This window comes from Zeugodacus cucurbitae, chromosome 3, assembly GCF_028554725.1.
Source record: "Zeugodacus cucurbitae isolate PBARC_wt_2022May chromosome 3, idZeuCucr1.2, whole genome shotgun sequence".
In the NCBI taxonomy this organism is placed as follows: Eukaryota; Metazoa; Arthropoda; class Insecta; order Diptera; family Tephritidae; genus Zeugodacus; species Zeugodacus cucurbitae.
In genome coordinates, this window is record NC_071668.1 from 52,649,164 (window position 1) to 52,662,383 (window position 13,220).

The following is a 13,220-nucleotide window of genomic DNA, read 5'->3' on the forward strand; positions in this document are numbered from 1 at the left end:
TGGCAGTATACCGATTTTGCCCATTTTCGAAAGCAACCTCCTCAGGGTGCCAAGGAACATGTGTTCCAAGTTTCATTAAGATATCTTAATTTTTACTCAAGTTATCGCTTGCACGGACAGACGGACAGACGGACGGACAGACATCCGGATTTCAAATCTACTCGTCATCCTGATCATTTATGTATATATAACCCCATATCTAACTCTTATATTTCTTGGTGACACAAACAACCGTTATGTGAACAAAACTATGATACTCTGTGCAACAGGTTGCGAGAGTATAAAAATATTTTCGTTAAAAATGTATTAGAAACATTGAGGTCCTCATGTTCGATATATGAAACTAACTTAAAAACTTATGGTCCGATTTTGGCGATTTTAAGATGGGTGATGTCACATTATAAATGCAGTATTTGTGCAAAGTTCTGTTCCGATATCTTCACTAGTGCTTTCTTTATATATGTATTGTAAAGTAAACGATTTCGACTTCAAAGTTCTGGTATATGGGAATTAGGCGTGGTTGTGAACCGATTTGAACTATTTTTATAACATATCATTGGAATGCCAGGAAAATATTATAAACCGAATTTCATTTAAAGTGTTAGAGCATATTCCACCCGTACTCTCGCAACCTGTTGCACAGAGTATCATAGTTTTGTTCACATAACGGTTGTTTGTGTCACCAAGAAATATAAGAGTTAGATATGGGGTTATATATACATAAATGATCAGGATGACGAGTAGATTTGAAATCCGGATGTCTGTCCGTCCGTCTGTCCGTCTGTCCGTGCAAGCGATAACTTGAGTAAAAATTAAGATATCTTAATGAAACTTGGAACACATGTTCCTTGGCACCCTGAGGAGGTTGCTTTCGAAAATGGGCAAAATCGGTTCACTGCCACGCCCACAAAATGGAGGAAACCGAAAACCTATACAGTGTAATAACTAAGCCACAAATAAAGTTATGAAAATGAAATTTGGAACATAGGATCCCATTAGGGAGGGGCACATTTGGATGTAATTTTTTTGGAAAAGTGGGCGTGACCCCGCCCTCAAATAAGTTTTTTTGTATATAACTCGCAAACCAATAAAGCTATATAAGCCAAACTTTCTGCAGTCGTTTCTTTTAGCCATTTCCTTATACAGTCCAAAAATGAAAGAAATCGGATAATAACCACGCCCACCTCCCATACAAAAGTTAGGTTGAAAATTACGAAAAGTGGGTTAACTCCGTAACGAAAAACGCCAGAAACACCAAATTTTACATAAGAAAAGGCAGAAGAAAGCTGCACTGAGATTTTTTTACAAAATGGAAAATGGGCGTGGCGTCGCCCACTTATGGGTCAAAAACCATATCTCAAGAACTATTCGACCGATTTCAATGAAATTCGGTATATAACACTTTCTTGACACCCTGATGACACGGGTGGAATATGGGCGAAATCGGTTCACAACTACGTCTACTTCCCATATAACCCAATTTTGAATTCCATCTGATTCGTTCACTTTATAATGTATTCATAAGGAACCAATGAAGCTAGCGGAATAAAACTTTACACAAATACTGTATTTGAGCTGTGACATCACTTGTGGAAAAATTGTCAAAATCGGACCATGACTTTTCAAGGCCCCTGATATCAAACATGAAGAACTCAGTGCCTAAGGTTAATTTTTCACCGAAAATATAGGTAAATCCCTCAGATATTTTAATGTAATTCATTCCCTCTGAATTTTTTTCTTATAACAGTTTCTCTCTGTACCTGAAATGGTAAAAATTGGGTCATAACTTCCCCCAGATCCTATATACCTAATTATAAGTAATATTAAATTAAGTGATCGTATAGTCTTCGATACATTGTATCTTGGTGGTGAAAACGAGTGAAATCGGTTTAGGAATTACCTCAGTCCCCATATACTATTTATGATGATTTTCGTTATTCTATTGAACTTTATGCCGAATATATGGGTCGAATTGTGTTGTCTTTATAAAATTACATCAATAAACTGCGAGAGTATAAAATGTTCGGTTACACCCGAACTTAGCCCTTCCTTACTTGTTGAAGAAGAATTTAAATTTTTTGAAGAATTTCAGTGGGAATATTTTTCTTTTAGTAATGTGTCTCCGTGCCAAAAATGGGTGATATCGGGTCACAACTTCACCTAGATCCTATATACCTAAAATTACGATTTCCATCTTTTAGCCGACAATTGGGAAAAATCGTGTAATTGAAAAACCGACAAATCGCGCGTTAAAGTTGTCGTATATAAGTATACCTGCTCGCCGTTTGTTCACTATTTCTCCTGTAACTCCAAAAGTATTTTGAATTTGCTTCTGAAAGTTGAGGACACATTATTGGATAGTTTGGGTAGACATTTATAGACATTAATAAAAAAAATCGATTTTTTGAAGTCTCTAAAATAGGTTCCCCCCTTAAGTTTTGAAATTATTATTAGAAATCGTTAATTATTGTTACCGACTGAAAATGTGAATAGTGCCTATGGTACTATAACGGCTAATCAAGCGCTATTTTGATTTAGTCGATGTAAGCACTTTGAGATCGCTATGGATCTAAACCTAGATAATTACCTGTTCAAATCTAAGGCGAACGATTTTAATGGTGACAATTCGTCTCAAGAGAAGCTTTTTTGACTGTTCCAGTTTTTCCCAATAGGGACGAAGATTTCTTTCTGAGTGAAGTTTATGAAATGACCTTCAAAATATCAACAAATTGCCTAACAAAACGTTGCATATTTGAACCATCCTGAGATCTATTTAATTGATCTTTTTAGTAATGTATTGTTTCTTAATGCCCTTTCTTCTTTTGAACATATATAAATTCCACCGCTTCTAATTCTTCTATAATCGTTTTGTGGCCCTTAAAAGATATTGATCTTTTTAGTAATGTATTGTTTCTTAATGCCCTTTCTTCTTTTGAACATATATAAATTCCACCGCTTCTAATTCTTCTATAATCGGTTTGTGGCCCTTAAAAGATATCAACTCTTGACATTCGGATAGCACAGCCAATAGTGCACACTCAAATCACACCTCTAAATACTTGATGACTTTGTCACGAAAGGCTTTTCTATTGAATTATTTATACAGTGTCATACGACCTTAAAAGTAACTTTACAAACAATTAAAACTAATTATGAATTTCAATTATACCTATAACAAAGTTAACTAAATGATTATACTTTCTTGTTTCTCATTTTTACAGAACAAAGAAACTAGTTCCGTGCAGCGAGCAAAAAGAAAACGATTGACAGCAAAACTACCGAATGTAATAAAAAATAATTATTATTACGAAGAGTGAAAGTAAAACTACGCTTACGTCTCGATAAAGTTGAGTGAATCTACGGAGGTGTGTGCAACGCGCTTTATCACACTCCCTGTCACTCTTTCCGACCGGACCGAGTATTGGTCTTCGGCTCATCGAGGCTGGTGTTGTTGTGGCTGGATTCATTACAGTGGCCAGTGGAAAAAACTGTCATCAAAGTGTAATGATAATGTTAACAATGTGGAAAATTTTTATTGCATTCACATTGGTGACGTTGCGCGCAACATTTGTGGCAGCACGGTTGCATTCGTCCAACAGTCTGATGTTGCATGCAGCCGGAGGAGGTGGTGGCAGCGGTGGCATTGGTGGTTTGTCTGGCGGCTCGTTAACCAACAAAGATGCGCATGGTAAGTTTAAAACAATTTTCTGATTCAATTTAATGGTTTTTCTTACGAGTAAATATAGTGCTATTTACAAGTCTGTGCATGCATACAAATGTACTTTAATGTATATAATGTTCTATACATATATACTATATGTAAGCAAATACCACCAAGTCTACGCGCATTTAAGCTCACTATTAAAATTATCGTCTTTACTCCTTTCAATTCTTTTATGGCGCTCGTCATTTTTTATAAGCATTTTGTAAAGTTTTTCAGTCCTTTTTTGTTCGACGAAAAGTTTGCCCAACGCTCTGGCGCTCAACATCCATTAGCATTAGTTAGTCGATGGCGCGTGATGCGTTGTGTTGGCAGGTGGCAAGTCGGTTACACACCGTGCAACGGTAGGTCCAGAATGGCCATTAGTGGCTGCCCATACACCGGTTGGCTGCCATTCCGGTTAGCCCTCATACCTGACAGCTGTGTGCGCACGTAAATGCGCAGGATTAAGGGAAATGGCAGATTGCGTGTGGCATTGCTTCGCACTATCATGACCGGCCAAGGTGTCATAGCGACGATAAGTACACAAATTCGTGCTGATATTAAATTTAAGTATTGCTTTGGCGGCGATTTCCACGCAAGTGTGCGAGTGAATGGCCAAAGTTGCGTGGAATATTTAATTTAAAATGATCACAGCCTGCTCGAATTGCAACAGAACAACGTCGAAGTTTCACTTCAAGAAGTTAATACAATTAGCATATAATTTACTCGACTAATTGGTACAAATGTTCGCTTATCGTGGTGGTAATAAATATTCGATAATTTTATTTTACTAGTAAATCCTGGAAAGCGTTCTCGGTCTAAAATGATTGATTTGATGACTACATTCATAAAGCTTTAATTAATAATTTGATAATCGAAAAAAACGAATTTTAGACCCTACAAATTGCACGATCACTATCTAGCGTTTTGTTGTCCATTCTATCTTATGCCAAAATCAGAAACAAACCTAAATATTGATTTTAGGAAAAAAAGATAGAAATGTTTATATGGAGAAGAAAGAGCGCTGATACCCGTTCTCCACTTGGTTTTCCTTACTTTTCCTGATAAAGGTTTGATCTGGTTGGTCTTTAAACACGGATACAGTTTCATCTTGGGTTCATCAACATCTTTCGCTTGTGAATTTCTTTTCTTCTTCTTAATTGGAGTAGACACCGCTTGGCGTCAATTGGAAATCCCATGTGCAGCCAGATCCTTTTCTACCTGGTCTTAACAACGGAGTGGAGGTCTTCCTCGGCTTCCACCAGCGGGTACTGCAATGAACATTTTCGTTTCTCTTACAAATCTTTAATATTCTCTTAAACAAATTTCTAGGTGATTCTTTCAAATACCTACATAAACTTTCAATATAGGTATAGCAATCGTTGATGGTAAGTATTAGCCAAGGCGTACTTTGGACGCAATTTACTTCATTTTATTCTGACAAAGAATTAGGTTCATGAGAAAGATTCCACGTACGTTGAATGTACTTTCGAAGTCAGTAACAATTGGCAGATTGGAAATGATACCTGTACGATTTCCCAATCTTTGATACATAAATTATATCCGTGCGACATTAATTACAATAATTTCCGTCAATAGTAAATTAAAACGTACAAAGATGTAAGTAAAGATTTTTGCTATGTAGATAATATTACAATTATTGGGGTTCCCGAAAACCGTATTTGGGCGCTACTGTTTCTCATTTGTAATTTTTTATGAAGATTACTGTCTGGGCGCTGCGCTAGGTGAAGCTACTATTCGTTAGTTTGTTAATTTCTGCACAGACAATATGAGCTCCTAAGATGAAGAGGGACTTACAAAAAGAGGCAATAAAAATTAATAAAACAAAATACAGATATGTTATCGAAATGCTTTGATGATTTGATGATCTCATCGGTAATTTATAGTTTGTTCTGAAGATTCATTTTAGTATCTGAGGTGGTTGCAAAGAGCTTAGATTGTTTATATTGTTATATATTCTTTCTGTTCTTTGGGTGAAACCAGGTGTGACATAAACCAATAAAATTTATTAATAGTAAATTAAATTCCTTAGTTGTCCCAAATTACAAAAGTAGTTTATTAAGGTTTATATTTACTACTTTGAATAAAGAAATTTAAAATTAATAAACATTTCCTACGAAATCCGTACATAAATTGAAACTGCATGGGGTCAATGAAATCTCAGTATTTCTCTCTTTATTTAAGCACAAATATTGCACAATATTTGAAATGAAAATCTCACTGAGATCTATACAAATATCTAAAATAATTTGTTTTATTTAAGCCAAACAAATTCATACATAAAATAATAGATTTCTCGAATGCAATCAAAACAGATGAATAAGTCGCTCTCCCTTGTTTTAAAGATTATCCACATGACGATTTATATACATGCTCGCATAAGTATCAGTTGTAGTGTGTAAATATGTATATTTGTATTTATATATGTATATGTACATAAGTGGAATGCCAGGTATAAGTTCATGCATACTTACATATTTACATAACTAAGTGAAAATGTCAAGAATGAACTTTTGTTAAGCGCCAGACAGCCTAAAGGCACACATTCATGCATACAGTTAAATATGCATATTATATACATACATATATCTGTAAGCACATGGATTCGTGTGTGGCATGTCACATTCAAATATGCACTTATGTAGATATTTCTGGTTGGGAGATGTGGGCATAGCTTTGTGGGCACTCGAGTGGCGCATTGGATTTCCGTGCTTCCTGCTTTAATTCACTGAGCATACAGCACACATATATAAATCTTTAAAAACATATTTATATGACTGCGTAAGCACAAATATAGATGTACTTGAATATGCATATATGTACATATGCATAGCATAGCATAAATGCATTTAGCTATGCGCACGTTTACTTCTATGTTTTTTTGCGTTTAAAGATTTTAAAGCGCTTTTGTGCGCCAGCATCCATAAAAACTTTATGCCGAAAGACATATGCCTGTAAGCGCACCTGCAACCACATATACAAATATACATATATACATATCAACATAAATGTTTGTACTTATAAGTAATGAATATTTCAACACTTGAAAAATACAAGAATTATCACATAACATGGCAGTGAACATGACTGCTATGCGCATAACACAGACCTGTCTTGCCCCAAACGCAACGCAACATTACCGAGCGCCTCGCCACCAACCTGGCAACGGACTCGGCAGAAATGGCTAGCACGCGCATTTTGCTTTGATTAATGCGGACAATTCCATGAGTATGTGCTCATACTTATGTGTTCATATGTACATGATCTCGTATGAGTGAATACGACAGCACTAAATGACACATCCGAATGTCGTGACTTGTGTGTTGCATATAAATTCAGACAAGATATTTACGGTCACATAAAAATCATGCAATATACTTTGGTGCTAGTAATGTGCGGGAGGGGCTGACTGCTGTGAAGGTGGAGGAGCAGAGGCGTATAAGAAAAGCCGTTAAGCTGCTGCAAGAATGGCTATAAACAGCAGTGAGACTTCACTAAAGTGGCTGGAATTTGTGATTCGAAATTCTGACGGCAATCTTGACTTCAATATGCTGCGCATGGTGGGGGAGGAGGTGTGGCGGATATTTAAATTGATTTCTCAAAGATTTATTTGCTAAAGTTTAATTTTCTTATCGCATACAAACGGTTATCTTGGAATTGGGTTCTTAAGTATGTATGAACAGAGAACAAATTGTTAATATGAACTGAAGTCAATTGTTTTGGTATTGAATGTATTGATCAATTTAAGTACATATATGACTTTATTTTAATGTACATATATGTATATGTTTGAACGGTATTTTACGACTATATATACATAGATGTTATTCTATAAATATGGGTCATGATAAAATGTTTTACGGTCCATAAATCTAGACTTACAGTTTTTTAAGGCAGAAATACATGCTGAGTTTCGCCGAAAGCCGATGACAATGAGGAAGAGTTGCTTGAGGTTAGTCAGTCATTATACTTTGTGTATACATAATCATTCCCGAACAACTATAAAGAGTACGTCCATATATAATTCGTATACCATCTCGATTTATACGAGTACATAACTAACTATTCTCGAGGATTATAATATTTACACTTTTCGTTTCGTCGGTTTTTAGTAAATGAAAGCTTTGCCCTTGATTGTATAGCTAGGCGATACCGGCGGTATGATTGGGACGAATGGCGATTTGAAATATTTAGAAATAATTATCAGCGACGAATGGGACATCATTATGAAAACTTAGGAGGAATAAAAGTCTGAGAGAGCATTCGAACTGAAATATAGCTCTGTATAGTATGTAGCGAAAGAGAATTTGAAACATGATTTTTTGCACTGAATGCCCCGATCTTACAAAAATCTTCTGATCAAATAATGTGGGAAATCTTTGCAAATTTAAAGAATTATCGAAGCTTATAGTAATTTAATAATAATTGGTGGATTCAATCAAAAAGTCTGTACCTTTGACTTTGCAGTTAAGTACACTAAAATGCAAGTTTTTGTATACTTGTACTTGAATAAAAGTAGAGACTTATATAAAACAACATATAAGATAAGATATATAAAAGAATTGTAAAACATTCTGTACATATTTGCGAAGTACTTCAACCAATACCTCAAGAAAGGATAAGATTTGTATGCGGCTTTATGGAGTAAGCAGCCAAAGTTATTACTGTTATGCTCTTAATTTTATGTTTCCACAATTCCTCTTTTTTAAAGAAGTTTTTCTAGTGTACTCATTATTTTTCCCTCAATTACTCCTATTATAAAAAATATGTACTTGTACTTTCGTTCGCTGCTGTCTAACATACTTGCATAGTCTTCGCTTTTAATTTTTCTATAGACCTTTAAAGCTCTCCGTGTTAAGCTTTCTTTGCTTTTTTATTGCTCCATAGTGATGAAAGTGCCTGTGTAAGTAACAACAATGAATTTTACATCTTCATCTTCTACTTACAGCATTTTCTTCCATTTTTCCTCAACGTCTTCTTGAACGACGTTCTTGGCAGCCCATTTACATATGTATGTCTATATGTTTGTACACATATTGTTGTGCAAATGTCAGCACTGTGTCGCCTTATTTGTGTTTCCCAGCTCTATTGTGAACCCTTTCTTATTGTTGTCGGCGGCCTGCGCTGTAATCAGAAAAACACTAAGATTACACTTTGTTACAAAATATTGTTTCAAAAGTTCACAAATGGCAGTGTCTTCTCGGTATGTGGACTTTAAGTTATTTTTAGTTGTCAGAGGTTCATGCCTTGAGATCTATGTAAAGAAGAAACCATCATCAGATTTTTCTACCTAATTGATTTAACCAATCCTAATGTGTTCAAACCTTATTCGAGGTTTGTCAGCTTTTATGTATAGATCATACCCCACATTTAAAGGCGTAAAAAATCAAAGCTTCACAGAAGATGTAAAAAATAGGAAGAACTTATTGTTTAAATAGGTCCATAGATCCATAGATTATACACAATTCTAGAACGAATAACTATAGAGCAAATTAATTATAGTAGCTTTTATCTCGAAGCTTTCTTTGGAGATTTGTTTATAGTTATATAACGATCGAGAATTGTCTGCCCTTATTTTGTTGCAAAGTGTTGATATTCACATTTCTGTTACTTTTGCGCTAGCGCTGTTGTTATTGTACATAAATGTTGCACTTAGTTTACAAAAGCGAAATTGCTCTTATTTTCTTTTCTTCTTCTTCGACGACGACCAGTCAGGACGCGAGTCAGCAAATGATTTATGCAAAATTGCTCTTTACCATTATTTTGTTTCTTCTTCTCCAGTTATGAATAAGAAATGCTCTGAACTAACGGCTTGTCCTGTAATTTGTAGCTGCTAGTGCTGCGATTTGTTTGGCGTTAGGCCGTATGGGCGTTTTAAATCTCATTTTTAGTGTCACACGTTTAGAGACAAATCTTGGACCAAGGGTGCAATTGAAAAACACGATTGAAATGTTGAAAAAAATTTAGACATGATATCTTGAACTAAATTTATTTCAGTCTATATTAAATTACTCCAAAAAATTTAGTATTGTGCATTGAGTATAAAAAATAATTAGATTAAATAGCTTTCGATTTTCCAAAGGCATTTTAAGGATGCAAAGCATGCAACGACATTTACTAGAAATAAGCCATTTGGTACTATCGGTTCCAGGTCCATTGTGCTCCCAAGCGATCGTTATGCGTTATTAATTCTAAATTCCAATTGAATTATATTAATCGGAAAAATCGGAAGGAAAAGTTGATTTTGTAGCCTTCATTTGAAATCATCAATCAATAATGGGCTGATATTAAACCATTTTGGCAAAAACATTTCCTATGAATTTCTATAAAATATCTGAGAGACATACTGATATTTTCGATAACATATTAGCCACAGTCACTGATGTCTTCATGTTCAATATCTGGAGCCTTGAAAGGATATAGTCTGATTTCGAAAAATTTCAATTGACTTAGAGGTAAGTGCAGTATTTATGCAAATTTTTATTCCGATATCTTAATTAGTTCTTGATTTATATATAGCAAAGTTGATGAATCGGATTTAATTCAACATTTCAGTATGTAAAATAGGCGCTCATATTATAATAAAATTAGGATGTCAAGATTAATTACTTAATTTGGTTGAAATTGCTCGAGTACTTTCGGAGATATGGTTATAGACCTAACAGTGAGAGACGCCAAACCCATATTCCATTTTCTATATCCTTCTTCTCTACCATCTCTTCTACAAAATTTAATATTTCTGAGGTTTTTCTTGGTATGATGGTGGGTGTGGTCATTATACGATTTCACCCATTTTCCATGATGAGATACTGAAGGGAAATGAGTCCAGAAAGTATGTTATACATAGCTTTGGTAGTTTGGGAAATTTATTTAGTAAATTTATTAGGGACGGCACCACGCCGACTTTTTCTATAAAATGTCCATCCAAATAGGCCCCTCCATTGGGTGATTTATGGATTTGTCCGTTATTTATGGATTAGTTATAGCACCTAATAGCTCTTCAGTGAACACAATTTTGTGGGCATGGAAATGATGTATGTATATAAATTAGTCAGACGACATTAATTATTTTCGAAATGTATGGCATGGTGTCTTAATTTAACTAAAGCTGTTCTAAGAAGCACTAACTAAGTATAACTTCGAAATATTCAAGTGATATATAGGGTTTTCGGTTGTGGCTTTTATATTGCGATGATTGTGCTACATTATGATTAATTGTAAGGAAACTAGGTGTAACCACTTACGACAGTCTATAGCTCTGAGTAACATTCACACGAATGTTCTTCGGATCGAAATTGAGAACTTTGAGAACAAAATTCGTAGATTCAAATTTACTGCATAATTATAATAAAAGAAAATCCATATAGTTCTAACTAATTGTATTTGTATCCACCTCTTTTTTAGAATATACATATAAACTCTATAATGAATTTGCAGGCAGGCTAATTTGGTTTTTAGCACCAAGTTTTAAAAGCACATTTGACACATTTTTCCATTTAAACTAATTTATCAATTTGGACTGATTTCATTAAAATATCTGCTGTCTCATGAGTCTGACTAAGGACGCTTGCCATAATTTAGCAAAGCTTTTAATTAGGTAAGAAAATTTGTAAATTTAATTTAGCGTAGCCACTTTCTCCTTTTTCCTTTCCGGTACAAAAAATTGGACCTTTCTTTTTGCTATAATTTTAAGTATCTTCCCACGGGTGCACTACAGTCGAAGCAAGAGCACACACAAACTCACCTACTTTCTTATATATGTACTTACCTATTGCTATATATAGAGTATAGTTTTAAGTAAGTGTTATGTATTGAGAAATACTTGGAAATACGTAAGCTCCTACACACGCAGCGCCCACGTTTTGTCGCTTTATCTTGTACGCACGTGGTTGACTCACACATACAAATATATTTATATACATTTAAAAAGGTGTATGTGTATGCGTGAGTTTCACTCTTTCGTATAGCACATTTTCTTCTTCTTCTTTTGGGATTCATGTTCTTTTTTTTTTGCTGTACGCTCTTGTTGCTGCTTAGTTGCGGCTCTGCGTTGCTGCCACATTGACAGCACATTGTCCTCGTACACGTTGCCACGTCTGCACATTGCCACGGCAACACGGTGGCACGTTGCCATGCAACTTGCGTGCAGTTCCTTCATTTATTGCAGTGCGACTACGAGCAACACCGCGCCGCAGCCCGCTCGCACGGTTTTAACTACATTCAGTGGCTTCACTCTCATTGCAACAATTGCAGCTAGTATTTTTTCAACGTACTCGTACATCGCTGCCGGCGGATATGCTCGGCTATCGCAACGACAATTGCATCAACACACATTTTCTGCTGCCTCCGCTTTTGCCGTTGTCTCTGCTCCCGCTTCAGCAACCACTTCTACTTTTATTACTGCATAGATATACTTCAACCGCCGCTCTACCACCTCACCTCCCCTCCCCGTCACCATCTTCACTTAGTTGTAAGAATACTTTAGTTGGTAGTTAGCACGATAACTGGAATATTTTCTTTCATAGTCTTCAAAATGAAAAAAAAGATGATACATGAAAAGCGGATATCAAAAAAGAAGAGAGCACAAAAAAGAGTAGCTCAAGCATGGCAACGCAGCGCTTGTGGAAATTAAGTCAAACCGAGCCGAGCACTCGTATCCTTCGTATCCTTGAATCTGTGGAAACGTACACTCGGAAGTTTGTGCATGTAATTAGTGCTTTAATTGTGACAGGCATTTTGAACAGAAAAATAAAAAAAAATAAAAATAAAATAAAATAATAGTGAAATGAAAATGATAAAGAAAACTTGAAACAAAACTAAAAGTAGAAGCTTCGTGACGACGCTACCAGAATTTAATTGTGTAATAATTGTACAAAGCTGTGGATTTTCTGGGGGAATATGCGTTAGCCGTCGCGAGGAAACCATAAACTAGGCTTAAGATTGTAGTTCTTTAATGGCGCTTGCATGCATGTGACCTTCTACTTGAATTAGGCGTATGTAAGCTACCAATTCTAAGGGCGTATTCGTGACTTATTTGTTTAATAGTTAATGTGGTATTAAAGCAATTTAATTTTAGCATTAATTTTTGTGGATTACTTTGTTTTTAATTAATTACATTACTGACCACTAGTATGATAGGTATGTTCTTTTTTAATCGAATCATTGATTTCGAACTAAGCAATTTTGGTTGAAAATCCATTTTCTGGTTTCACCATTTCATAACTTCGTACCAGTTTTAAAACGAAGTTCTTTTAGGGATTGATCTTTTTAAGGTAGATTGGTAACTATTTGCATAACTGTTCAATTTGTTACAGTTTCAATCGGCGACCCTTTTGATCTGCCTATAATACACGAAGCACTCCTGTAATCCCTTTTTAACATCACACCACCATTTTTGGAAAACACAGTTCCTAATCCATAGACATCTGTAACTTTATTATCCTTTATTAAACCCATATTTTAGATGAAGTGTGGGTATGCACGTCGAGCTTTGGTC

At 35.3% G+C, this 13,220-nt stretch overlaps 1 protein-coding gene across 1 annotated transcript in view; it reads left to right on the top strand.

Moving 5' to 3' along the window:
- The first annotated feature begins 3,235 nt into the window (after nucleotides 1-3,235).
- The window catches only part of LOC105216874 (neural cell adhesion molecule 1-A), a 112,809-nt gene continuing 102,824 nt past the window's right edge, over nucleotides 3,236-13,220 (top strand). Inside the window, exon 1 of the mRNA XM_029043243.2 lies at nucleotides 3,236-3,688. Coding sequence (XP_028899076.1) covers nucleotides 3,505-3,688 — 184 coding nt within the window. The 5' untranslated portion in view covers nucleotides 3,236-3,504. The remainder of the gene's footprint in view (nucleotides 3,689-13,220) is intronic.